The following is a 27942-nucleotide window of genomic DNA, read 5'->3' as shown; positions in this document are numbered from 1 at the left end:
GATTATACATTTTTTCTGAAACTAATTCTACGCAATGGAAACTGGTTACAAACCTATTTTTTTAATCCACTATAAAATTTGGTTTATGTTTATCGCGTCCTCGAAGAATAGATATAGCTTGATTTAAATATTTAAATTTTATATTTCAATTGCCATTCTTCAAAGTGAAATCACCCCTGATGGCTCAGGTGACTGAGAGTATGTCTGATCGTAGTTGCTCTCAGCTCTTCTCAATTCAAGACACCGCTCTTGCTAAGAAAGCCTATGCATGTGCGGTGAGTCGTTGTTCACGATCACCTTTCGCGTTGTACTTCTTTAGTTCCCTAACGAACCGATTCCAAAACGGACGCGTCAACCGCGCGCTGTGAGTGTTTACGAGATTGAAACTGAACAAGAAGCGAACCCGGTGATCAACCAAAATAAGCGTCAACTTCATATACGTAAAGTGTTCAGGAGACGTCGGTGACTAAGTTTTGTTTTGGCCCGAGTAGGTTGCATCTTAATATGGTCACTAGTGTAGAAGCGAGTGTGTGCAAATAGAAACGTTTCCCGGAATATTCTTGGAACTTCCAGCGTACGAGTGAATTGTATGTGCAAAGAGTCACAATTTATTCGAAATATGAGTTTCATTTGTTCCTAGCGTTGATCGGATGGATGATCGCGCACAGCTGTGCACCAACCGCAAGCGGAACGCGCGGAAGAAAATAGATTGACTAATTGAGATTGAATGGCTTCGCGGTTTTTGTTCGGCATTCGTCCCCTAGGCTGAGCTCACTATGTGGAACGAACGGCCTTAAGCCGTACAGCACCGCTATGTGAAGCTTGCCTTCAAGTTGTCGTTGGCACCCTTCCGTGAGGATTTTGTTTCGTTTTTTGTGTATTCTTTTACACATATTTTTGGAACGCGAGGTGATCGCGTGTGGGTTGCGATTGCTGCGAACAAGGAGAGCTTTCAAGTGCTCCTCGAGTCGATGACGGTGACACTGTTTTGCTGCCAGCTGGATGACGCGTTTTTCAAAACTTTCTCGCGGATGTTAGCTTTAACAAGACTAAATCTCAATGTTAAGTACCGTACATAATGAACAATGACCGCATGAAATTTTCATTATGTAAAATAACGCCTTGAATACTGTGGCGAAATTGATATTATTTACTATCGTTCCTATTCATTTATTGTTTTAGGCTGTGAATGTTTAACTAGTTGATGTATTTATTTTTAACTTGACATGTTTAAGTAACCTTATTTATTTTTCTTCGCCGTAACAGTAATAATAAAAACAAAAATTTTATAGAAATAGAGTTTATTTGTTTGCATTTTTCAAATACCATGTATTTCAAGCTTTGTTTGGCATTTGTTTCAATGGGAAGACGTTTCATCGTGCATCAATACTGCATACAGTCTGGCCATTTTATAATAACTCTATGAAGTTGAATGATAGATGTGATACATGTTTGCACGTTTGAACGCTCGCATCACATTGCCACCGCTAGGCAGTTAGTAGCATTTCTGCAATATCAATACCTTATGGCCAAGTATGTTATTGCTACATGATCAGTTATAATAATTTATGAATTAGACAAAACTTCTCGCTACAGCAAACCATGTCCACCGGCATTGTAATTAATCATAAAAATTTAGTAACATAAGAGCGTTTAAAAGCGAAACCGAAAATCGCAGCAAGTGACCGTGGATGTTAGTTATCAGTATCGTGTAAAAGTACTTTCAAGTCATCGACCGGCTGACTGGCCAGACCGGATAGTTGCGCCAAACTGCATGCGGATTTTTTTTTTTTTTGACTTCGCTCAGGCGCATGCAAGGTGGGTCTCGGCTGGTACGCTGCATTAAGCTTCGGGGTAACTGCGGGCTAATCGTGACTTAAGTTGACAGATATTGACGTCCATCCAGTTCTGGATCTGATTGGGGCTATGCTATTATATAGTTTTTTTTAACTCTAACTGCATTCAGCCGTTCTGGAAAAGAATGGTTGGCTCCTAATCGTGACCTTTTGTTATTTTTTTGCTCGTTCAACCAGGCTGCGATAAATTTATGTACCGACATGCAGCAAGCAACGCAAATTACCTCAAATGTAGGTTGATCGTCCCTTCTGTGCCACAGATTGAGCGCTTGACAGAGCCGTGAGCAAGAGGGAGAAAGACAGCACAATAGCGCCGATCACGACAGCAAAGTAAACTCCATGTGAAGGAGGCGGAACCCCGTAATGGCAACCTTCACAACGAATGCGACTTGAAAATCGCCAACTGGACCGAACGGTTCAGTTCGATGACTCATTGCAAACTTGAGTCAAGCAATCTGGCAGGGCCATTAGCGAGCAAGAATCTGGTCATTCAGAGTATTTTGAATGCCTGCGAACATCTCGAAGTCGGAATGCTTGTTTTGGTTCAAAAGCAGGGGCCGGTTGAGGCTAGTTCTTCGGTAGCTGCGAAGTAAGGCGTGAAATCGTTTTTGTGAAGATTCATCCTGAAGTTTTAATCATGTTCAGTTTCAACGTGGGATGTGCTGTACCGTTAGTGATATCAGACTAGTTTTACATAAAATATACTCACGACGTTTCTATCGTTGGTCGAACCTTTTAGCAGTGATCCTCGTTTCTGGAGAATTATGAAACCAATTTGAAAACAACCGTAAATTATTCACGTTTAATTGGGTTGTCTGCTATAATGAAATAGTGGATCAGCAATGCTGAATGTTGATTTCAATCATTTGGAGTTTTTGGTCGTATATCGTACACCACATATTTTATATTCAAAGAAGTCTCTGAGATTTGGTAAATTCGATGCTCACTACTGGAATAGTTTTTTTTAACCAAAAGCAGAGTTGTTTGGTGTTATCAACCGCTGTTCAACCAGATTCTGCTGAATGCCGGTTGTTATTAAATAAAACAGTTTGTTGAAAACTTATATTATTACTGCAACAATGCAAAGTTACACGTAGTTTATAGGAATAATATTAATGTAATATTACACTAGAAATGTATGTCTCAAAAAAGAAGAAAACATGCAAATATTTGATTGAATCGTACATAAAAAAATATTTGTATCAAAACATTATCAGAGCAAATCCTTCATCACTCCATTATGTCAGCCACTCTGGAAGTCCCATCCGTTTAAACATTTTAACAAGTCCTGATAAATAGAGATTATATTGTTATAATATTATTAAAGTATCATAGTAGTTTGTGCCAATTGCGTTTATGTTGACAAAAAACAAAAGTTTCCTTTCAATTCTTAAAAGTGAACATTAATTTAATGCCCCGGGAAATAGCTTGAAAAGTGCTTTCGTGGGAAAGGCAATTCCAAAAACTGCGAATCATATCTCAAAACTAGGGAGCTGCGTAGCCAGAAAAATACAGAGTTCGTATTGACAAGCGGATGGTCGAAGGTTCGACTCTTAGTAGAATCAGAGCCAAGAGATCTCAAAGAACGTAAGCATTGGTTCAACCTCATGTACAGGGATGCCAGGTCATTTTTATAAATGTCTTCATGTTCCAATAAAACTCGAGATGGCCCGTTAGGACCGACCAAAGACTGAAAAAGTTACCGGCAAACCAAAAACTGTCGAGCAAAAAGAAAAAAAGGTCACCACCTCTGCAAAATGCCGGTCATATCACATATTTTCTAATGTCTTCACCACAGAATAAATGTCTTCCATTTGAAGACATGTCTTCAAATCTAGCATCGCTGCTCATGTACCTGGCTGAGGTGATTAGTCCCAATAATCACAATAGATAAACCACAGACTAACAGATGTAACACTTAAATCAAGCTCTATCGCCACAAAAAACGATCATTTTGAATTTCCAATCTAATAATAATTATAGCGCTGTCATGTAATCTCTTACATATTTTGTAGTTACGAATTTGACACATGCTCGTACGCTAGCGCTGATGTCGAAATAGATAATGCAGCGCGAACACGACAGCAGGTGGTGCTAGTGTTACTATCGTAAAGTACTGGTATTATCCGAACGATGATTCTATTGAATATTTGTTCAAAGTGTCATGTCTGTTAGTCTGTGGATAAACCTTTCTGATCATAGTGACAAACCCAAACAAGAAAAAAAATCGCAGAATGATCATTTTGATTGTATACCTGAACTAAAAGAGCCACTGCGAGCGTCTTGTTGGTTATTTTTTGTGGCTGGCGATTGCCGTACACAGATTACTCATTGATAGAACAAGGCTGGTTGATAGTAATGATTTGCCCCAATTTGGTATCGAATAGTCAAATAGGCAAACGACCTTTTTGGGAATGGAATTCCATGCCTGATATGAAAATAACGTCCGTAGAAGTATTCCAAAAGCAGGTGATCTGACGTTTCAACTGCAAAGTTTTAGAAGCGGCAGTTATCACATATGTGTAGAGACGTAGTTCACCACGCTTAAGATTAAAAGTCCTCTTGGTTGAGGCAGGGTTTGAAGAGTTAAACTGTTAAGCTTGTCTGCAGGCTAGCGTGTCGTTCCATCGTTAGTAATTTCTAGTGTTTCCCATGTTTTAGGCTCGCACTTGACGGTAGATTTTGTGGTACACAGAAATGGCTCAGCATCAATAAATTAATGTGCTGTTACTTGTCTTGCGAGGTAGTCGGCGTTTTCATTGCCTTTGATACCACACTAGTTTGGACGCACATTCTACGAACCTGTGTGCCAATAGTGCAGCTTGACTGTCCGAGAAGCCAGTGTTGGATGATTGTTGGGCTGCGAACCGGACAGGTTATTCGTGTAGAAAACACGCAGTTGAGCTCCTTCCTAGGGCTTTAGGCCTGGGATGGTTTTCTTCAGCAACACAATTGTTTCGTTGTCGGCGCAGGCCAAGTGAAGGTAGCCGTGTTTGAAATGGCAACTCCTGAACTTAGGCCTGAGTAATGGAGAGCCTACGTGCATAGTTTCAAGTTGTACCTTGGATAGAAGTTTGGTGGGGTAACCGTCAATGGAGATGGCGATGTTAATAGCCTATACCATTTCCATGGAGGTAACTCCCACTGAGTGTTTCGGGACTGAAGGACCATCCCCATTGCGGACTTTTTGTTCGCCGAACGATCGGCGTTAGTATTTAGTAACGGAACGTCATCCTACTGTTGCTGCTTTATAACAGCTTGACCTTGTAGGTCTGGCCGGCCGGAGGATCGGAGGGCAAGCATTCTGACTTCATTTCTAAAGTGGACTTCTTTCAGGTGTGCCGTGTATCAACGAGAAGTAGTCAGACTAGAAGGTGTGTCTGCGCCTGTTTTCTTTGGGGAATCGAAGATCAAAGAGAGGGATAATGGGTGGCCTTCTAGTGAATCGCTGTCATGGTTGAACCTTTCCTTCATTTCCTGATCAAGAAGTGTTCGTCCGACTACTTCCTCCGTCTCCTGTAGCATGTTTTTGTTGTGTTATTTGTGTTGTTTGTACAGCCCTCTGTGAATCCCACAAGGAACTAGGGAAATATAGGTTCACTGCGTCATAGCCCCGCTTAACGCTTTTAGGGGGTGAGGTATAGTGGAGGGTACTCTAGTACTCCATTAGTGTCGTTCACGGTTAGGGCATTTGTTAACCCCTCCGCCATTCATCCCTCGGCAGGGGTCACGTGACACCTGGCTAGGGGTTTATACATTCTTTCTACGTAATAGCCATGCAAAGTAGCTATTACAACCATCCTCCTTTACAGTTGCTTTGGAACCTCTGCTTTGGTTCTCAATAGTTCAACTCCATTCGTGCGGGCGCTTAAGTGATGTATTGCAGGCAGAGTTCAAATGTATCGTGAGTTCCGTGTTTCAACAAGTCGCGCTAGCTCAAGCTGCTCTATTGGTTTTAGTCGCCCGATCTCCCCATTTAGCCTCCTGGAGGTCAAGGACTGGAATTTTGTCGTTGACCGTGCGTACACAAAAATTTACTACCAATCCGTAGTCGTCCACTGCTACATCGCCGTTAAGGTGCTTGAACCTGTTTATCATCTGACACTTGTTCGTGAGCAGTAGGGTGTCCCAAAAAAATCGATGTTGAAAAAGTCAAGGTACTCAGCCCTAAATTGAAAGATATTGTTATTTATAGCATTTTTGTAGAACATTTCGACTTTCTAAAAGGTTGTTTTCAGGTTGCCCAAACGTGATTTATGTAAAAATGACTTTTTTAAGCTTTTTTGCACTTTTTTCAATTCTGTTCGATTCCTACATTTTTTCGTACATTTTTTTATTTTTGTGGGGTTGTTTCTGAATATCTTGCCTGGTTTGGTTCAGCATTGTATTCTATTTTTTGACTCCCAGAGCCCATTAAACATCACAAAAAAATTATTTTTTCTAATAATTTTTAGATAAAACCCTCCAAAACACAAATAAAAAAAAACTTTGAACAAGAACTGAAATTTTCATTGCAAAGCGGGATTTACCACGAAAATTTACATGAAAAAAGATACTTGATATCTTATCGAGGAGCTGAGATATTGGCATTTTTCTATGTGATGGAAAATTATGCATTTTAACAAATATGTTAAATAACTGTTTTATTTTGGGAGATAAGAAATAACAATGTTCAATAACTTAGTAGAAGGTTTCAAAATTTGGAAAAATCTGCGAAAAAAGTTAGAACGATAATTATGATTTTTCGTGCCTTCTAATATAAAACTCAATGTTGCTCGTAATATGTAAGAGATAGAAACATGATGTCTTCGGCAAAGTTTCTTGTTGTAAGATAACCTAAAACTTTGTCGAAGACACCTTGCGTCTATCTCATTCTGATTAAAAAGTAAATTTTTATCTCACTTATTGGTGGATTTATCACCCTTCTTTCTACATAAAAGATGCATTTTTGAATATCCTGAAACTTCTCCGAACATGCCTCATGGCTATAATCAACATTTCAATCACTATTTATGAAATTATACGCACAAACGGCAAAATAAAACACTGTGCAATGGAGATATTGAGCTTTAGTGGCATTTTTGACAAAATGCATAGTTTTCCATCACATGTAAAAACGCCGATATCTCAGCCCCCCGATAAGATATCAAGGATCTTTTTTCATGTAAATTTCCGCCTTAATTTCCGCTTTGGAGTAAAAATTTCAGTTCTTGATCAAAAAAGCTTTTTATATGTGTTTTGAAAGGTTTTATTTGAAAATTATAAGGAAAATTCACTTTTTTGTGATGTTCAGTGGGCTCTGTGAGTCAAATAATTGAATGCGATGCTGAACCAAACCATGCAAAATATTCAAAAACAACCCCACAAAAATAAAAAAATATATGGAAAAATTTCGGAATCGAACAGATTTGAAAAAAGTGCAAAAGAGTGGTTTTGTAGCTTGAAAAAGTCATTTTTTCATAAATCACGTTTGGGTAACCTGAAAACGACCTTTTAGAAAGTCGAAATGTTTTACAAAAATGCTATAAATAACATTATCTTTCAACTTAGGGCTGAGCACCTTGACTTTTTCAACATCGATTTTTTTTGGGACACCCTAGTGAGCAGGTTGCCGTTCAGGTCCTTGCACATGTCGGCTTGCTGTACGTAGCCTTTGCCGGAACTGTTCAGCTTCTCGTAGAATTTCTGTAAGTGCAAATAGAACAGTTTCTTCATCGTCTCACGATCTGGATCTTCCTGTTTGCGCTTTTCCTTCCAAAAGACCAAGTTTTGTCTGTTTCGTGCATGTCAGTAGCGCTCCACGAAAATTTTATAAGACCAGGTAATCTTTATAAAGTCGGGAAATTTGTATAAAATCGAGTAATTTTTTATTAGGTGTGGATCAGGCTGTCCCAAAAAAAAATCTATGTCGAAAATGTCAAGATACTCAACCCTAAATTAAAAGATAATGGTATTTATAGTAGGGGTCTTCACATCGAGCTCGTATACGAATACCCAGCCGTAAACTGTGTATCTTCCATTACTCGTCAATTGAGGTGAGTATTTTTACGGCTGGGTATTTGTTCACGAGCTCGACATGAATACCCATAGTGTTTTTGTAGAGCATTTCGACGGTTCGATCACGTTTGTGTGTGTGTGTGTTTTGCATTTTTTGCAATTCTGTTATACGCCCACATTTTTTCCGTATATTTTTTTTTATTTTGTAAGGTTTTTTTTTATATTATGTTTGGTTTGGTTTACCATTGCATTTAGTTATTTGACTCATGATATATATTACAAAATAGTGATTTATTCCCATAATTTTCATATGCGATGGAAACCTAAGCATTTTCACAAAAATTCCAACAAAGTTCAACGTATCCGTTGGTGGTATACTAATCTAGCTAATTTATGTTGTTATAAGGGTAAACCCCACATCACCAGAGAATAAACTTCTCTTAGCTTTGGTGGCATATTTGTAAAAATGATTAGCTTTCAGTTGTATTTAAAACTGCCAATAACGTTTGCGGTAAAAAAATGGACTTCTTTCAGATGGTGATGGAAAAAACTAAGACAAATAATTGAGTTGGATAAATTTCCCATTAATGGTAATTATTTTATCTCATTTTCAAAAAAATTTTACGCCCTTGCGTGCGGCCTCCCAGCAGTTAACCGGAACAGGGGCGGCGTCACATTATTTTCCCGAGTGGGTAGTAAGCAATGGAGGGGGATAATTCCGTGTGGGTAAGTACCCACAGAGACATTTTCCGAGTGGGTACTACTATCCACACTACTCACATGAACCGCCGGCCCTGAACCGGAACATTCGCCATGGCGGACGAAAACATGAGTGTAGGCATGTTTTTAAGCTCTTTCTTCGTTTTTTTTTTAAATAATTCCTCCTCCGTTTTCGCGACAAAATTGTTGGAATAGATCTTGAGCTTCAAGTTTGACCAAAAATTCTCGATGGGACGCAGCTGGGGGACGTTGGGCGGATTCGCCGACTTCGGTACCACATCGAAATTCAGCCGCTCCATCTCCTCCAACGATCGCTTCGAGTCAAATCTGGCCATGGTATTTCTTGATGAACGACGCAACTTTTGGCAGGCACTTCGTACTAGAAATTTTGCCCGTTCATGGCCAGCCCGGAGCGAAAGAAGGGCGGCTTTGACATCCCCTCCTCGCTGATTGTTAGCCACAGCAGCACCTTCTTGGGGAACTTGGTGTGTGAAATAAATTTCACCTCGGAGCTCACTTATACGAAGTGCCCTACTAATCGTTGCCATCCAGGGTGAGATAGGTCTCGTCGTCCATCACCACTGCCACGTCGCGATTTGCCGGGAAAATCGACTTGACCATCTTATTCAACCGCTGTCGCTGCGTCATTACCTGCAGTTCCGAGGCCAGTGGACGGGACTGCCGCTTCCTGACATGTATGTCCATGTTCTCCAGATACTTTTTCATTGTTTAACCGCATGCACCAACCTCCCTGCCAAGTGCACGCAGCGATTAGGCCACTTTTCCCTCGGTCTTCCTCTTTGAAGCTTTTTGTCGCTCAGGCTCGTTAACCGTCCGGAACCGGACTTTCTTTCGATGCTCTGATCGTTGTCCAATAGTGTAAAGATGTTGTAGATGCCGGAACGGCCATACCCGGCGCCCACAAGGTGCCACACGATGTCCGTTTTTGACGCGGCGGGGTACCGTTCTTTGAACGAGCACTTCTGAACGGAGTAGCTTCACTTTTTTCGCCATCACAGTTAGAGTTTGACTGAAAGAGCTGTCAGTTTTTTTCTAACTCATGGGTTACTATGATTGATGATGCATGAGTAGTTTCGTCAGTGCGATTAAAGGTAATCCCATGAAAAATCGGCATTTTTGTCCAGTTTTTTACCGCAAACGTTACATTAGCCTTGCGGTAAGATATTGTCGCTGCAGCACTACTCTGCCATTCGCTGGTGAGTCCAGCGACGCGAATATTTCTAGCGATGTCATTTTGTATGATTATTTCTCGCACAGTACAATGCAGTTTGATTGTTCTTTGATAAAATTGACATAGTTTTGCGACTAGAAAACAATCAAAACTATTAGAAAATATTACAGTCGCATATTTCGGGACCACATTATATTCAAATACTACGAAATTCGCTTCCGATTTTTCTCTGCATACACAATATCAAGCGAACAAAGCCAGAGCCAAGTTTTATTGGTTCCATTTGGGGTCCCAAAGAATCAAAGAATTTGTATAGGAAAACCTACTTTTTTGCACTTTCCATTCTAGAAAGCACAGGATGGCTTTTAAGACTCCAAAAGAAAGGTTTTTATGCTTAACAACTTTGCAAAAACACTAAAGAGCTAGGATGCTCCTACAAAATGATATAGCTGTTCAAAATTTAGTATGTCAAAATAAATGCTGAAAATCATTTTTTCTGCCAACACTCAGCCAGTTTTCTCTATAGAATAATTACTAAAAAAAATAGAAAGTTGTAAATTTCTTTTTTCATTTTTATTTCCACGAAACCTTTAAATCTTCTCAAACCCTTTTTTTCAGTAATATATGCCATTTTTTGACTGAAATCGGATAATGTTTCTTGGTTTATAAAGTGAGCTTGCACCGGTTTTGTAGCTCATTCATCAAATTTAAATCGAATGAAACGGTTGGTTTTTTTTGTTCCGAAAAATGGTTAATATAAAATTTTATTTCAAAATGTCGAAGTACAAGCGTGGAAAGTAGGTACTTTCGTGACCGCCGAAAGCGCCGTCAGGAGCAAAGAATTACTCCTGCACCTGATGAAAACAGACTTGTGTTTGTTGTTTCGTTTGTATCGCCAACCAATGACTTTAGAATGTTGGATATTGTCGAGTGGGAAATCGCTATTATTTATGGACATCAAATACATGTGTTGGACTATATTTTACGAAATTTCCCCCTATTACCTGGAGAAACTGGAGAATTTTTTTATCGTCAACCGTTCATTTACTGCTCAAAATAAAAATAAAAAATAGTTTGACTTGCATTATAGTCAATAAAATAAGTAATATTAAAATGTGTATATATTAATATATAATGTGTATATATAAACTTGAAAAAGTGGCTTCAAATTCGGTGAAAATATGTTGACTAAGTGATGAAGGCTAATAAAGCGGCTTAATTATAAATAGTCCTTCAGAAAGTTTCACTCTGATTGTAATATGAAAATGCTCCTATCGCGGTTTTAGCTGTGATCGCTTCACTTATAGGTAAAATATGAACAAATCATTAAATAGAGCAGCACCACATTATTTAGCTTTTCGTTTATGTACACTACTTCGCTCTCGATAACCTATAGGAATTGGAAGGTGAACCTGTTTGGACTTCCCAAATAAACGTCGACATTAGCTTTAATTGGGCAACGAATATCAGAGTAAAATGTCATATGGGATTAGTATTTGTTGACTTATGTATAACACATAAAGTCAAGTCGGTAATGAAAGATCACCTTTAATCGAAACGTGTATACTGCATTAGTAGATGTATAAAGTTAGTAGGGTAGCGGACGACTTCGGAAGGCCTTCTACAGCAGTCTAACGCAGAATCTACCGAAGGAAACCATCGTCGAAGTAGTCCGATACCCTATGTTACCAAAATTTCGATACACCTCATTTAAACCACCTTCGGCTTCCAACGAAATCTAAATTAAACGGCGTTGTGTTTAACCACCTTCAACGCGTACCACAGACCATGGTTGACCAGTTTTCTCTTCCGTTTAGTCTGAAAATCAAGGACATTTTCACTCGCACTCGCAGTTCAAATCAACTTGATGGCTTTGAAATATATGTTACATGTTGATTAGAATTGAAACTATTTACTTCGTACGTCACTGTCTAAATTAATTCAGTATCATTTTATGTGGAATGCACATAAACGTAGGAAAAAAGGGATGCAGTTTCGAAATGTCGAAGTTACAAATAGTGCATTCTGAGGAACAATAATGAAAAAATCTCAATAAAACATCGCTCGCGGGACGTGATATCAAACATGGACATTTGTTCATTTTTCCTGCTGCACTATTGAAGAACAAAACTGAAATAGGTACCTACGATAAAATACAACCGCCTTTACTCCGCTGATTGGCATTTTGGTGATAAAACCTTTATTGATAGTACATTCCGAAAGTAAATTCTAATCAATCGATTGCCCAGCCTGATTTGATTCCCGCCTGCCGCCGTTCAATAGCAACAGCAGCAGGTCTGATCCAGACAGCATCAGAATAATTGGCTTGGTCTGGGAGCGCCGTCGGTTCGAACTTTAAGTTCCCATGCGTGTCAATTTTATCATTTCCTTTACATCATCTTCGAGCCAATCGTTCTTTTATGTATTCGCGCCGCCCCGATGAGATTCTTTTTTTTCACTTCGCTTGTGGTGCTTTTAATGGGCATGGAACAGTTTAGTTCCGATATTTTTTTTTATTCTTTGCTTATTATAAATGTGTTGGTTTAAGTGTGAGAAATAGATCAGTCGACGTTTGATTACCAGATAGCGGCACTACAAGGCAAGACTGCAGTTATTGCACATTTTACGATTCGTTGTAATAAGGTTTGAATAATACAAAATTAAATAATCGATAAATGTTTACCTTAACAAATATATATATCAGTTTATAATGTATAATGGTTTTCTGATTTGTGTTATAAAAAAAATCGTCTTCGTTTGCCGAAGTCAAACGAACTCTAATTTACAGTAATGTGACACATTCGAAAATGCTCTAGCAGTGCTTCGGTATCCCAAATTGAACTTAGAACCTTACGACTGTTATCAAGGTCTAAACCATTTTTGTCATACTGATTAAAAATAAATCAGTTTTTGCATATACTTTTCTTTCGACTAGAATCGAGAAACCTGAACTCTTCTGTCAAATTTAAAATAACACGAAAAAATGCTTGTAAATGACAGGATGATTTACCTAGCTTCCGGACTTGGGAATGTAACTATTTTTTTTTTGTAAATAGTGGAACAATTCAACCTGATCTGTAAGGTGTAGAACTTTCTGTATAGACTTATCACTAAGACCAGAAATGTTGATTTATTGTGAAAGTAAGTGACATGCGTACTATTTATCCGTGCTGGTGTATATGCTTTAACCCTTCCTCTGACGTTAACTATTTCACTATACCAAGCACGTCCTTTGCGAGAAACGTTGTTAATTCGATTCCTTAGAGGACTACCGGTCTTATCAGGGTTTTGGACATCGTCAACTTTGTGCGGCTTAGCACCCGTTTCGATCGAAGTTTCTTCCGAAGTAACTAGCAGGCACGATTTCCAGCCTGGATGCGTATCTGGATCTCTTCGCTGGTGCAGCGGACACCAGTGACCTCAAATACACGATCTCGTGGACCACCTCATTGCTCTTCGCCGTCTACGGAGTCTTGAGTTGGGAGACTTTTCTCCTTGGAGCCTCCCGCTCGCATGCATTTCATTTTCGACGCATTTATTCGCAGCCCGAATAGTCTGGCTGCGGCTTTCAGTCGGGTGTAAATTTAGTCCGTCGTTGCAAAGTTACGTGTCATGATTTTAAAATCATTTACGAATGCCAGAAACTGAATCGACCTTGTAAAAGCCGAGACCCTTCTGTCGATGCCCGCCTTGTGAATCACACTCTCAAGAGCGACAGGAAACATTATATATAGTTTTCTGGGGAGGCGTATACTATGTGTAACTCCGGCCAGTTTTGTTATAAGAGGGACTTATTTTGTCAATTCTACGTGAATGATTGGTCGGCTAAACGGGGTACCTGCAAAAAAGCCCATGCTTAACACCTAACTTACCTTACCAAACAGTCCAAAGCCGTGGTGTAGCCTTTGCTGCACGTAAGAGTCGTCTCCATTCCACTCGGCCCATGGCTGCAGTTCGCCAGCCCTGCAGTCTGCGTTCCACCTGATCAATCCATCTTGTCCGCTGTGTACCTCTCCGTCTCGTCCCTGATGGATTGGTTTCAAGAACCATCTTTACCGAGCTGTCGTCTGACATCCTTACGACATTCCCAGCCCATCATAACCTTCCACTCTCAGCAGTATGAGCAATAGATAGCTGTTTAAGCAGCTCCTGCAGTTCGTGGTTCATTGGCCTTCTCCACACTCCGTTTTCCATTTACATACCATCGAAGATGGTACGCAACACCTTTCGTTCGAAGACCGCAAGGGTACGTTGGACCTCCAAAACTATAGTCCATGTCTCATGGCCGCATAGGACTACCGGTCTGAACAACTTGGTAGGGGCAGTGAATTTTACTCGATCGGAGCGTCTTCCGGAGTCCAAAGTAAGCGCGATTTTCTGCCTATTATGGTCGATGCATCTCTCTGCTGGTATCGTTGTCGGCAGTTGCCAGTGAGCCCAGGTGAATGAATTCGTCGACCACCTCGATTTCATCACCACCAACTTGAACTCGAAGTGGGAGGTTAGGACTACCGTAAAGCCCTTCCTCACATGTACTTCGTCTTAATGCTTAAGACTTTTGAAATTTAAATATTTGACTCTACTAAGATTCAAAACTGATGACTCGGTAACCTTCCGGCTTCAAAGCTCCTATATTGAACATAACCAGCTTGAAAATTTGGGTGCTGTATAGGGTGGTCGGTATTACTGACTTTTCTAAAACCCGGTATTTCGGATGGTATTCATAAAAATAAAACCGGTAAAACCGGTTAAAAAAACGGTATTTTTCTCAGATTAATACAAACTAGGGGCGACTCGTGGTCTTTGAACCTACCTATTCAACTACAAAATTCTGAAAATCATGGTTTTAGGGAGTAATGACAATCATGTCCGCGAAAAAACGCTCAGAAATTGGGATTTGAAATTAATTTTTTGGTTAGTGTCTCAGGTTGCATCTGCATGGACGTGTGGCTTCATAATTATGTTTTTGCATTTATGAGTACCTATTAGGGATGTCACGGATATCCGCATCCGTAAATGCTGAACATCCGCATGAAAACTGACATTCGCATCCGTATCCGCATCATACTATGCGGATGTTGATGAACAATATTGCTTCAAAAAATTTTCCTTGGTGTATTTGCTACTCGCTCAAATAACTTTTGCACTGGGAAGGGACATGTTCATGCGAAATAAGTAAAATTAAACACAAGGGATGCTATGAATATCCGCATCCGCATCCGTAAATGCGGAACATCCGCATGCAAATTGACATCCGCCTACATCTGCATCTGTGATCACATATCCGCACCCGCATTTGCAAATGTCTAAAGAATCACATCCGTAACATCCCTGGTACCTATTCTTCATTACGATCCAGATTTTTTGTGTAATATTTGGACCACTGCGACTATTGGCCCTGACACAAGTAAAAGAGATTTTTAAGGCTGTTCGCACTTACGCAAATTCTCATATGCAATTGTCAATTTATGTGTGAAAACAAAAGCAAAAATATTTCCCTCCTTCACTTTCGCAAGTAAAAACCAAACCAATATCAACAGAGTCGTTAGGACCAATTGCACACTGGGAAAAAATGAACCCCAATTCCCACTAATTAGAAGACGCTGGGCTGGCAACCTGGAACATAGCATTTTTTATATGTAAAATTGGTCAATGAATCGATTAGTGATGGTTTCATTTTGTGCAGGGCACAAAATGTGGTCTATTCTGCCCCTTTTCACCCTATTTTTGCGTATTTTTGAAAATACAGACCTCTTCCCGTGCCCTGCATAGGATAAACCTATCACCAATCTATTAATTGACCAATGTTACATAACAAATGCTATATTTCAGGTTGCCAGTACAGCGGCTTCTAATTAGTGGGAATTTGGGCTCATTTTTTCTCATTGTGCATTATTTTGATCTCTTGTGGTATACGATCCAGATACGACACTGGATAAATTATAACAGTGTTCAGAAATATTCAATGAAGGAATCCAGTGATATGATTACGAAGAACATGATTTCGAAACTCATATTAACAAAAAACATTAAGATTTTTATTTTAATTTTCTTCCACATCGCAAAACTTAGTTTCAAATAAGTGAATATCTTTAAAGTTCCTTGAGAAACAATATTTAAAACTGCTGAAAAGAGTAAATGATTGAAAAAGAAAATGAAATGACAAGAACTTACGTTTTACGAATCCGAAGGTATCGAAGGTAAATACTTTTCTGTTCTGTTCGATGCTCTTTGAACAGTTCGTCCAAATTCAATTGAACCTGAGAAAGCATTTTTCTCAGCTAGAATTATTACTAATGAAATCCGCTGCGGTTTGGTCAGCGGATTTTATTAGTTATTAAAGCGATTATAAGAAGAAAATCAAAACCTTTTAAAAACCGTGTGGAAGCATTATCGCGTTCAATAAGCAGCTGGCGCATTCTGTGCCGAACACGCATCAGTATCGGATGTGTTTGGTGATCGCTCCGATAGAATATAAAACAAAAGACGCGCGAGCAAGTGTTGGCATTGTTTGCCTGGTCGAGTGAAGGTTCAAGGTCGCCCGCCTTTGTGCAACTGTTTCGCATCGTGGCTGTTTGCTGGTGCGTAAGCCGATTTGGCTGCTAAGTGATTTGTGCTACAGCAGTGGACGAGAATCTCAACACAAAGGAGGAAAAAGAAGAAGCCAACAGTTGACAGCGAGTTGTGTCGCTGTGCTGAGTGATCACACACCCGGCTCGCTGCTGGTGGCTGTTTGGAGCTGCTGTATTGGTGCTGCTGGCTGTAACGGCTGCAGCTTCGACCGTTCGGACAACCAACCCTGTTGAAAGGAGAAGTAAAGAGGTACGTGTTCTGTCGGCGCTAGTGCGCTAGATTTAGCGCGATGGATGTAGATCCCTCGCCTCCCGTGCCACCATCCCCGAACCCCTCCGACCCTGTCCCTCCTGCCAACCCTTCCTCTGTTAATTCTCCAGTCCCCCCTCGCCCCAGGCTTTACCCGGACGGATCTCAGGGCAGCTTTACTGTTTTTTTTCGGCCAAAAGCAGGACCGAAATCGAAACCGTTAAACATCCTGCAGATTTCGAAAGACCTGACGGAGGGGTACAAGGCCGTGACCGAAATCTCCAAGGTCAGACCCAACAAGCTCCGTGTCGTGGTCAGCGACCTGGAACAGGCCAACGCTATTGCTCGCTCCGAGCTTTTCACACGCGAGTATCGCGTTTATATACCCGCACGAGACGTGAAGATCGACGGTGTCATAACCGATTCGAGTCTGTCGGTCGAGTGTATCTTGGCAAGCGGTTTTGGCTGCTTCAAAAATGCTTTGTGTCACGACATAAAAGTAAAGATCATAGATTGCAAGCAATTGCGGTCTGTGTCTCTTGTCAACGGCACAAAAGTGTACACTCCGTCAGACTCGTTTCGTGTTACGTTTGCCGGATCTGCTCTCCTTAGCCACGTCTCGATCGATCGGGTTCGTCTGCCTGTGCGATTGTATGTACCCCGTGTTATGAATTGCACCAATTGCAAGCAGCTAGGCCACACAGCCGCCTACTGCTGCAATAAGGCACGATGCAGCAAGTGTGGAGAAACTTATCCGGCGATTCTTGCAGTGTTAATGCTGAAAAATGTATTCACTGCGGGGAAAATCAGCATGAGCTCTCCACATGCCCGGTGTACATGCAGCGCAGAGATAAAATCAAGCGGTCACTTAAGGAGCGTTCAAAGCGATCTTACGCTGAGATGCTGAAGAAGACCGTGACCACTTCTACCATAACATCGAACCCCTTTGATCTGTTGTCCTCTGATGAAACCGATTCTGACGATTCACCAGCGGGAACAACTTATGCCAATCCTGGGGCGTCAAGAAAGAGGAAAAATATTTCCTCTCCTACACTTCCCCGAAAAGGTTCTAAGATTTCCCAAAGTGAAATGAAAGTTACAAACAAACCAAACAGTGCTGCGGAAAAACCGAAGCAAACTCCTCCTGGGCTTGCAAATTTAAAGTCCCAGAAGGAGTTCCCAGCACTGCCAGGAACATCTAAAACCCCAGTTGTTCCTTTTGCACTCCCAGTTGATGAAACAAACTCTGGATTAGTGAAATTTTCTAACATTGTGGACTGGATTTTTGAAACTTTCAATGTACCCGATCCAATTAAAATTTTTCTTACAGCATTCCTCCCAACAGTTAGATCATTTTTGAAGCAGTTGACTGCCCAAAGGCCCCTCCTTGCAGCGATTGTATCCTTCGATGCCTAATTCATCTGCGTATACGAAGGATTCTATCTCTGTCTTACAGTGGAATTGTAGAAGTATTTTACCAAAAATGGATTCAATTAAAGTTTTAATAAATAAAAACAAATGCGATGCATTTTCCCTTTGTGAAACTTGGCTTACTTCAAATATTGATCTCACCTTACATGATTTTAATATTATTCGCCTTGATCGAGACACCCCATATGGAGGAGTACTTTTAGGGATTAAAAAGTGCTATTCTTTCTATCGTATTAACCTCCCCTCGATTCCAGGCATCGAAGTTGTTGCATGTCAAATGACAATACAAGGTAAAGAGCTTTGTATTGCCTCAATATATATTCCTCCCAGAGCACAGGTTGGGCAACGGTTGCTCTTTGATTAAATAGAACTTCTTCCCTCGCCACGTTTGATTTTGGGAGACTTCAGCTCTCATGGTGGTCTCATGGCTTGGGGTTCCCCCTACAATGATAACCGCTCCTCTTTAATGTATAACCTTTGCGATGACTTAGACATGACTATTTTGAACAACGGTGAAATGACACGTATCCCGAAACCTCCAGCGCGCCCAAGCGCTTTGGATCTATCCTTATGTTCGACGTCGCTACGGTTGGATTGCACATGGAAGGTAATCCTCGATCCTCACGGTAGCGACCATCTGCCTATTCTTATTTCAATTACTAACGGTTCAACTCGCATGCGACCAATTGACATTCCGTATGACCTCACACGGAATGTCGATTGGAAGTTATACGAGGAAATGATTTCAAAAGCGGTCGAGTCGATTCAACATCACCCACCACTTGAAGAATACAACCTCCTCGCGGGCTTAATCCTCGACGCCGCGTTGCAAGCCCAAACGAAGAAATATCCCGGCGTAACGATCAAAGAGCGGCCTCCAACTCCGTGGTGGGACAAAGAGTGCTCCGATGTCTACACGCAAAGATCCGACGCGTTTTTGGCCTTCCAGAAGGGAGGTATACCCGACGACTATATACGGTATTCGGAGCTGAATACCAAGCTTAAAAGCCTGGCTAAAGCAAAGAAACGCGGATATTGGCGTCGGTTCGTGAACGAGACGTCGAGGGAGACATCGATGAGCACTCTTTGGAACACAGCCCGAAGAATGCGGAATCGCGTAACGGTCAACGAAAGCGAGGAGTCTTCAAGTCGGTGGATCTTTGATTTTGCCAGGAAAGTATGTCCGGACTCTGTTCCTGCGCAAAACTTTGTTCGCGATACGTCTCCGGGTCACGACGCGATAGAATCACCTTTTACGATGGCAGAATTTTCAGTTGCCCTCCTGTCCTGTAACAATAACGCACCTGGGTTAGATAGAATCAAATTCAACTTGTTGAAGAATCTACCCGGCAATGCCAAGAGGCGCTTGTTGAACTTGTTCAATAAGTTCCTGGAGCAAAACATTGTACCGCAGGATTGGAGGCAAGTGAAGGTGATCGCCATCCAAAAACCAGGGAAACCAGCTTCTGATCACAACTCTTATAGGCCGATTGCAATGCTATCCTGTATCCGGAAATTGATGGAAAAAATGATACTCCGTCGTTTAGACCACTGGGTCGAATCAAATGGTCTACTATCAGATACTCAATTTGGCTTCCGCCGTGCCAAAGGGACGAATGATTGTCTTGCGTTGCTTTCAACAGATATTCAGCTGGCGTATGCTCGCAAAGAACAAATGGCGTCTGCGTTCTTGGACATTAAGGGAGCTTTTGATTCCGTTTCTATTGACATTCTTTCGGGTAAACTTCACCGACAAGGATTTTCTCCAATTTTGAACAATTTTTTGCACAATTTGCTGTCCGAAAAGCACATGCATTTTACGCACGGCGATTTGGCAACTTTTCGCATTAGCTACATGGGTCTTCCCCAGGGCTCATGTTTAAGCCCCCTTCTTTACAACTTTTATGTAAATGACATCGACGAATGTCTGGCAAATTCATGCACGATAAGACAACTTGCAGACGACAGCGTAATCTCTGTTACAGGAGCCAAAGCTGCCGCTTTGCAAGGACCATTGCAAGATACCTTGGACAATTTGTCTGCTTGGGCTTTACAGCTAGGTATCGAATTCTCTCCGGAGAAGACTGAGATAGTAGTTTTTTCTAGGAAGCATGAACCTGCTCAGCTTCAAACACAATTAATGGGTAAAACGATTTCTCAGGTTTTGGTACACAAATATCTTGGTGTCTGGTTCGACTCTAAAGGCACCTGGGGTTGTCACGTTAGGTATCTGATGAAAAAATGGCAACAAAGAGTGAATTTTTTTCATACAATAACCGGACAATGGTGGGGAGCCCACCCAGGAGACCTTATAAGGCTTTACCAAACAACGATATTGTCTGTCATTGAGTACGGGTGTTTCTGCTTCCGCTCCGCAGCAAACACACATTTGATCAAACTGGAGCGAATACAATATCGTTGTTTGCGTATCGCCTTGGGTTGCATGCAGTCGACCCATACGATGAGTTTGGAGGTCTTAGCTGGAGTACTACCATTGAAAAACCGCTTCTGGAGCCTGTCTTCTCGCATTCTTATCAAATGTGAGGTCTTGAACCGTCCTGTGATTGAAAATTTTGAAAGGTTAATCGAACTTAATTCTCAAACCCGTTTTATGACATTGTATTTCAATCACATGTCCCATAATATTAACCCTTCTTCGAATATTCCAAATCGTGTCGACTTATCAAATACTTGTGATTCTACTGTGTTTTTCGATACATCCATGATAGAAGAAACTCGTGGAATCCCGGATCATTTACGCGTGCAGCAGATCCCCAAAATTTTTTCCAATAAATATCGAAACATCAACTGTGACAATATGTTCTACACTGACGGATCACTTCTTGATGGGTCCACTGGCTTCGGTATTTTCAATAACAATTTATCCGTCTCCCATAAGCTTGATAATCCTGCTTCTGTTTACGTCGCAGAATTGGCTGCAATTCAGTACACCCTAGGGATTATCGAAAAAATGCCCACGGACCATTATTTCATCTTTACGGACAGTCTCAGTTCCATTGAGGCTCTCCGATCGATGAAAGATGTTAAGCACTCTCCGTATTTCCTGGGTAAAATACGGGAACATCTGAGTGCTTTATCCGAAAAATCGTATCAGATTACCTTAGCGTGGGTCCCTTCTCACTGCTCGATACCGGGCAATGAGAAAGCGGACTCTTTGGCTAAGGTGGGCGCAACAAACGGTGGAATTTAGGAAAGACCAATTGCCTTTAATGAATTTTTCTCATTTGTACGTCAGAATACGATCATCAGTTGGCGAAATGCTTGGACCAGAGGGGAACTGAGAAGGTGGTTACATTCCATAATCCCAAAGGTGTCGACGAACCCGTGGTTCAAGGGGTTGGATGTAGGTCGGGATTTCATTTGCGTGATGTCCCGGCTTATGTCCAATCACTATAGATTTGACGCGCATCTCCGTCGTGTTGGGCTCGGGGAAAGTGGTATCTGTGCCTGTGGTGAAGGTTATCACGACATAGAGCACGTTGTTTGGTCATGCCCTGTACACCGTGACGCCAGGTCTAAATTAATAGCTTCCCTGCAGGCCGAAGGTAGGCAGTCGGCTGTTCCTGTTTGTGATGTCTTGGCAAGCCGTGACCTAACCTACATGTCCCTTATATACGTTTTCCTGAAATCCATCCACGCCCCAGTTTAGTCCTACCCCCTTCCGCCTGCATCCAGCCTAACGACAAGAACACATTAAGACCCCGGATCCGGAAACAGCAATCAGACCCGCACGATACTCTCAAGGCCCGAGGGAGACAACCCAATATGCCAGTCCGTAATATCTTGGCCCAGCAGCGGAACATGTGCTTACCTATGGCAATGAAAACCATCATACAGTAAACCAGTGCTTTTAATGCAAAATATTATAGCTTTAAGTTACATTTAGTTTCAGCTCGTAGTCGGCAGCGAGGATAAAAAATTTGCTTTTAGTTATTAAGATACTTTAGAAAGTAAGCTACCAGATATAACTGGCGCCGTTAAACATTAAATTGTATTTGTGCCGTGTCAAATAAATTATAGATGAACAAAAAAAAAAAGCAGCTGGCGTTACCTTTTTAAGAGCGCAATAAGTTTGGCTGCATTATTGCGCTCTGCTACTTGCCGCTATAAGTTGAATTCAACTTTTCATTCTTTGACAGCAAACGTAATAAGTTTATTTGTTGTGCTGATCCTGCCACACAACAGAACAGCACGCCACTTTTTTTCAGTATGAAAATCTCTCGTTGCGAGAAACATGCAATCGTGTAATCGATTTTATGGCGATATTGTTGAAAGATGAGGAATAAAGTGCGCGCAAAACTTTTCTTTGTTACTTTAAAAGCAAAAGCGCGAAATTGCCCTTTAGGTAACAAATCTGTTACTTAAAAGCAATAAAGTTCTTCCCCAGTCAAGTAACAACACATACTGTCATATATTTTGTACCTGTTACAGGAGTACGACTATCTAATAATGGTTTTTTCATCAACATGCACAATTTTCACTGTCAATAAATGCCCCCATTCCATCTCCAGTCAAGAAAAATCACACACCGTCGCATATGTTGCACATGTTACCATTTTTTTCTATCTGAAGTTTATCAGGTGCGCGTGTATAAGTTCTAGTCATATCTCCCATATGGTCTCCAGGTACGATGCTGGCCTAACAAGCCAGTCGTCGTAGGTTCAAGTCTCGGCTCGGGAGAGACTGTTAATGTCAGTTGGATCGTAGCGCTAGCCCCGCAATTGGGTTGTTTAGCTATATCAGCTTTTTACATCATCTGAAAGATCTGCATTCTCTAAGTAAAACGTGATTTAAAAAAAATTTATCGTTGTCCTTCGCTTATTAAATCACGATTAAAAACTGCTCGAAATCTGCTCGAATCGCTACAATGACAGTTCGCCCATATACCAACTGTCAATGTAACGATTTAGAGCGAATTTTAATTCTTCATTTAAAAATCGAAGGATAATGATATAAAGTTTTAATAAATCACGTTTTGCTCAGAAAATTACACTTATTCAGATGATGTATAAAATTCGGAAATCCGTGAACAGCTAAACAACCCAATTGCCCTGTACACTAAAAAGTTGGCTGCGATGTCTGTGTATAATAAACACAAGGTCGAGTTCCGAATCAGAATGTAGCACCAAGGCATTGCTTTTGCATGTATTAGTTCGCATGTTGTATGCATACGGAGTAGAGAAAAAATATGACAAGAGCTGCCAAGCGGCATTTTCCCAGTCATACAGTATGCAAACGTTGATGATTTCAAAGACTGCGTCCTAAAATCACATCACGATCTGTAAACTGCGTTAGAGAAAAACACAAACATTCGCTTTTTTGAAAGCTATCTAAAACACACACTCATTGGTTCATGGAAACTCATTTGGACCTGTTTGAAGATGAAAAAACTCGTGCCCGTCTAGAACAAAATTCGCAACTCCGGCAACTCTGATCACATGGTATTACATATTTCTATTTTAAATAAACACTGGGAAACGAAACAGTGGTGTTTCTAATTAGACATTCGAGGTAGACGGTTGAGATTCTGATTATGTGCGAATGAAGGGGACAGAAATTAACCTGATCGTTGCATCAATACAAATGCAGCGAGTGAAGTCTCGATACACATGCATTGCAGTGCTTGGGTGTATGTTCTCCGGCAGAAACATATACAAGCGTGTAGCCCTCATATATTTTGTTACTTTTTGGTTATTACACTTTGTGGCAGAACACAAAAAGTAATAAAATGTTGCACCAAAGTAAAAAAATCTTCTCCGTTTCTGTTGGGTGGGAATTTTTGGTAAGTTTTGTAGCGCTCAAGAAGAAGATAGGCGCTTAAAATTTATGCGCCATCAAAATAGTACAAGTTTACAAAAGTGTCTTCATTATGGGCAAACATGAATAAAATTTACATTACAGAAATATTGAGTTTGCTGTGTTGCTTCATCAGATTTTCGGAGCTACACGTCATCAATGTTTACAAATTTTACCCACATCTTACGAAAACTGCGACAGAACTACTTCACCGTAAATGAGATCTATTTTGTAGAAATTCCTGAAAAATCTGTTGGAAACCATGCTGTTGATTTCTCATCAATCCAACTTAAGTATGCGCTCAGTATAATCATAAATGAATCGTCTAACTCAAGCTACTATTTAATCACTTTCAACTTCTATACCACATCCCAGATCTTAGCACCAATGCACATGCAACGCAACCTTGAAACTTGATACTCACGGATTTTCTATGCACGGTAATCTATGCAAATCTAAACAATAACCCTTTCTCTTTCATTTTCTTGCTACCGCCAGACGAAGCTGACCTAGAATCCACCTTGGGAAAACATATCTCGCAGACAACAATAATTAAACGTGATTGAAGAAAAATAAAACATGAGTAAATACACGATAATTGCGCTTTTCACCGTGGTACTCGCGGTAGCGCAGCTGGCTGACGCTGCTAAAGACACCAAGGACATGCACATTAAGTACAAGGAAAAGGATCTAATGCGGAAATCTATAGTTTACGACAAAAATACGCCCGATGTGTTTTATTGCCCTACTAATAAGCCGACTGGAATGGATAAGATGATCGTTAGGTTAGTAGACTGTTATCGACAGTGTAAGTAAACCTAGCCTAAACTGTCTGTTTTATTTTAAGATCTCGACCCCTACACAAATTATGTGAATTCGAAGGTAAACCCTTACCCGAGGACTACAAATCCGATTGTTACAAGGATATGGACGAGAGTGATTACGCGTGCAAGGAAAAATACAGAATTATGGTAACTTGAGAGGGACAGCTTTTTCGACATTTTTGTTCAAGTTTCAAATATCAAACCATAGTTGTATAATTCATATATTTGGTTCGTTAAGATTGGCTTGAAATGATACAATAATTTGGCACATGTTATTTACTTCGACAGCAAAAATTACTAATCAATCGATGGTGATTATTATGGTTTTTCTCGCAAATTTCAGAAACGGTACGCCAAAGATAATGCCGAGGTCTAATATGCATTTACATTCACGCCTAAATACAAAACACGCCAACACGCTACAAACACACGCACACACCCGCGCCAAGTGTACACGCGGCACTACTGAAAAGTTACATCCTTTCGCGAGTTGTAAATCCAATGCTTCGGATTTTTCGCCACTCCACCTATCACTTACCATAACGTATTACGAACAAAACGTGACTTTACGTGACCCCAAACGTTGACCTTTTATTTTTAGTGCAATTAGACGCGAAATTTTATCAACTTTTAAGAAAACTTCTCGTTGCACTGCTCTCCTTAATAATAGATCTTCACCAGCTCTAATAATGTGAATAGTTGTAACCCAACAACAAGCTTTTACCTACCGATAATATACCAAAAGAATAATAAACTAAAACCAATATAGTATTATTTTCTTTTTTTCCCTTTCTCATTCTGAAGGTAGTTTGACAATAATTTTGACCGAGCTGTGTTTTATCAACAAATTAACGAATTTTTTATAATTCAGCTCGCGGTTACCAAATGTCATATCGGCAAAATATTTTCCTCAGTTAACATGACTACCAAGCCGTAGACAATAGAGTTTGATTCAAAAGTAATCGAATTCATTAGCATATTTTATTTTCAAAGGTAAATGTAATTGACAATCAAATTGAAAATTCTTTTCCACTGTTTGAAATGAGAAGTCATATAACAATATTTTATAAATTTGTGAACCTCAACTAATTCCGTGACTTCTGCACTTCTTACGTTTAGAGTTTACTCAAATCTATTTATTTCCGAAGAGTATGACTATTTCTATATGTACTAGAATCCGAAAGAAAATAACTCGCCCACATCATATCATGTGGATACCGCTGGTACCTGTATTATTCTCAAAACCAGGATAAATGACCCCAGTTTCGATCATAACTACTCATTCAGAATCCATACAGTTTATATGGGTGAAAAAGTTAGTAGCATCAGTCTAGCTTCTCCTCTCCGCTTTTATTTAGCTGTGTAGATAGAGTTCATTAATTAACAAGCTTTTCAAACTACTTAACAACACACTCATCTCGCATTTCCTGCATGTATAGCATAAAATCACGATTTCAACTGATACTACAATAACAACGAATCACGAACCGTACAAATTGATTGTTGACATTCGTGACACTAAAGAACTTGTACAAAACTTACAACCGACTAAACCATTACAAAAATCATACAAACGGTAAGGTTTTGCAAACCAAAACATAAGAATGACACACTTTCCGTAAGGATAGCTGCTGGCAGTCAGGTGCGTATGAGCAGAGTTGAGGCTTGCCTTATACTTTATATGCTAACTATGTACTTGCTACTTATGTGGGTTAAGGACCTGTTTCACTATAACTAATTGAGTAACGCGATAACTTTCAGCAAAATAATTCTGGTATCCTTTAACAGATGCGCCGGAACCCTCCAGGCAGTGATGCTCCGTTCAACGGATCCCGTTTGAGCCGCTTCATTGACATGGATGAAGATATGAAAAGGATTAAAGCTAAGCGCCATAGTAAGCCACAGTAGCAAGGAAATCCGGACAAGCTATTTATGACAATTTTCACGAGAAAGTGTGTAAATAATTTGATGCCATAACAAGAAACGCTGACAAGTCTAACACTTGCACTTTAGAAGACTCTTTAGTAACTATGTTTGTGATTTTGTGATTGTTTTTTTTTTATTTCTGTTGCGAATGTTGCGTGAATTTTGTTGGAATTGTTAATTCGTTGATTATTCTTCGAATGATTCGTTGATTATGCTGTCAAATCTAACTGATAATGTTTGTACTCTTTACTTGTTCTAAACCTCGGAAATAAAAATGATTGTCATTACATAATAACTCAAAGTCCGTTTTCTCGTTTTTCTTAATAGGTAGGGGGGATGTTTTGTTATGTTTTGATGACCTTTGTTGTACCTAAAAGACGTCTCCCCTCCACTCGGTCCATGGCTGCAGTTCGCCAGCTCTGTAGTCTGCGTAGGGTCCGTAAATCTTCTTCCACCCGATCGATCCACTTTGCTCGCTGTGCACCTCCCGTCTCGTCCCTGGCGAATTAGTTTCAAGAACCATCTTTATCGGACTGTCGCCCGACATCCCAGCCCACCGGAACCTGTCAATCTTGGCGGTGTAGACGATTGATGGCTCCCCAAGCAACTCCTGCAGTTCATGTTTAATTAGCTTTACCCACGTTCCAATCTTTATCTGCAGTCCACCGAAGATGGTACACAACACCTTCCGCTCGAAGACCACAATGGCGCGTTGGTCTTCCACAAGCATAGTCCATGTCTCATGCTCGTAGAGGACTACCGGTCTAATCAGCATCTTGTTGATGGTAGACTTGCTGCGGCCTCGAATTCTACTCGATCGGAGAGTCCTTTGGTCGGAGTTCAAAGTATGCACGATTTCCTGCCATAATGCGGAAATGAAATTTTTTTCTGGTATCATTGTCTGCGGATACCAGTAGGCCTAGGTACACGAACTCGGCGAGCAGCTCGATTTCATCACCACCAACTTGAACTCGAGATGGGAGGTTAGCACTGTCTTCTCGTAAACCCCTTTCTTTCATGTTCTTCGTCTTCGATGCATTGATGAGCAGTTTAATCCGTTTGGCTTCGTCCTTTAACGCCCAAGCACAATGGATAAATTTTCTTTGCGTTGACGTTAATTTGACAGAAAATGTGTGGGCTAACTGTCAAATTGCCGCAAACGCAGCCGCAACGTATCCATTGTGTTTAGGCCTTTAGTCCGATGTACGTATGCGCCATCTTTGCGCCGTCGGCGAAGCCAAACAGTTGAACCGACTTTGGGAATGTAATGACACATTCCAGGGCAATATAAAACAGTAGGCATGAGGGCCAACCATCTTGCTTTGAATTTATTCGAGTTAAGAATGGGCTCGAGTAT

The 27942-nt window shown here is 40.6% G+C and overlaps 1 protein-coding gene across 3 annotated transcripts; it reads left to right on the top strand.

Moving 5' to 3' along the window:
• The first annotated feature begins 297 nt into the window (after positions 1 to 297).
• On the top strand, positions 298 to 26881 carry LOC129726543 (uncharacterized). 3 transcript variants are annotated; one of them, XM_055683381.1, is made up of 4 exons: positions 298 to 487; positions 24334 to 24620; positions 24683 to 24806; positions 26448 to 26881. In XM_055683381.1, the coding sequence occupies exons 2-4, from the start codon at positions 24415 to 24417 to the stop codon at positions 26565 to 26567; spliced, it is 450 nt and encodes a 149-aa protein (XP_055539356.1). In that variant the 5' UTR covers positions 298 to 487; positions 24334 to 24414; the 3' UTR covers positions 26568 to 26881. The 3 variants fall into 3 exon arrangements, with proteins under 3 accessions (XP_055539356.1, XP_055539358.1, XP_055539359.1); XM_055683383.1 differs by having other exon boundaries at positions 298 to 587; XM_055683384.1 differs by lacking the exon at positions 298 to 487 and adding an exon at positions 16416 to 16587.
• Positions 26882 to 27942: the final 1061 nt, after the last annotated feature.

Source organism: Wyeomyia smithii, chromosome 3, assembly GCF_029784165.1.
Source record: "Wyeomyia smithii strain HCP4-BCI-WySm-NY-G18 chromosome 3, ASM2978416v1, whole genome shotgun sequence".
NCBI lineage: Eukaryota > Metazoa > Arthropoda > Insecta > Diptera > Culicidae > Wyeomyia > Wyeomyia smithii.
The sequence above is the reverse complement of the archived record's forward strand: the minus strand, read 5'-3'. Positions and strand labels throughout refer to the sequence as shown.

Bases quoted from the DNA above. Each gene is read 5' to 3' on its own strand.
- LOC129726543 (XM_055683381.1), top strand. From the start codon at position 24,415: ATGAGTAAATACACGATAATTGCGCTTTTCACCGTGGTACTCGCGGTA. The intron at 24,621-24,682 runs GTTAGTAGACTG...TTTTATTTTAAG, and splicing joins ATGGATAAGATGATCGTTAG to ATCTCGACCCCTACACAAAT. The intron at 24,807-26,447 runs GTAACTTGAGAG...ATCCTTTAACAG, and splicing joins AGGAAAAATACAGAATTATG to ATGCGCCGGAACCCTCCAGG.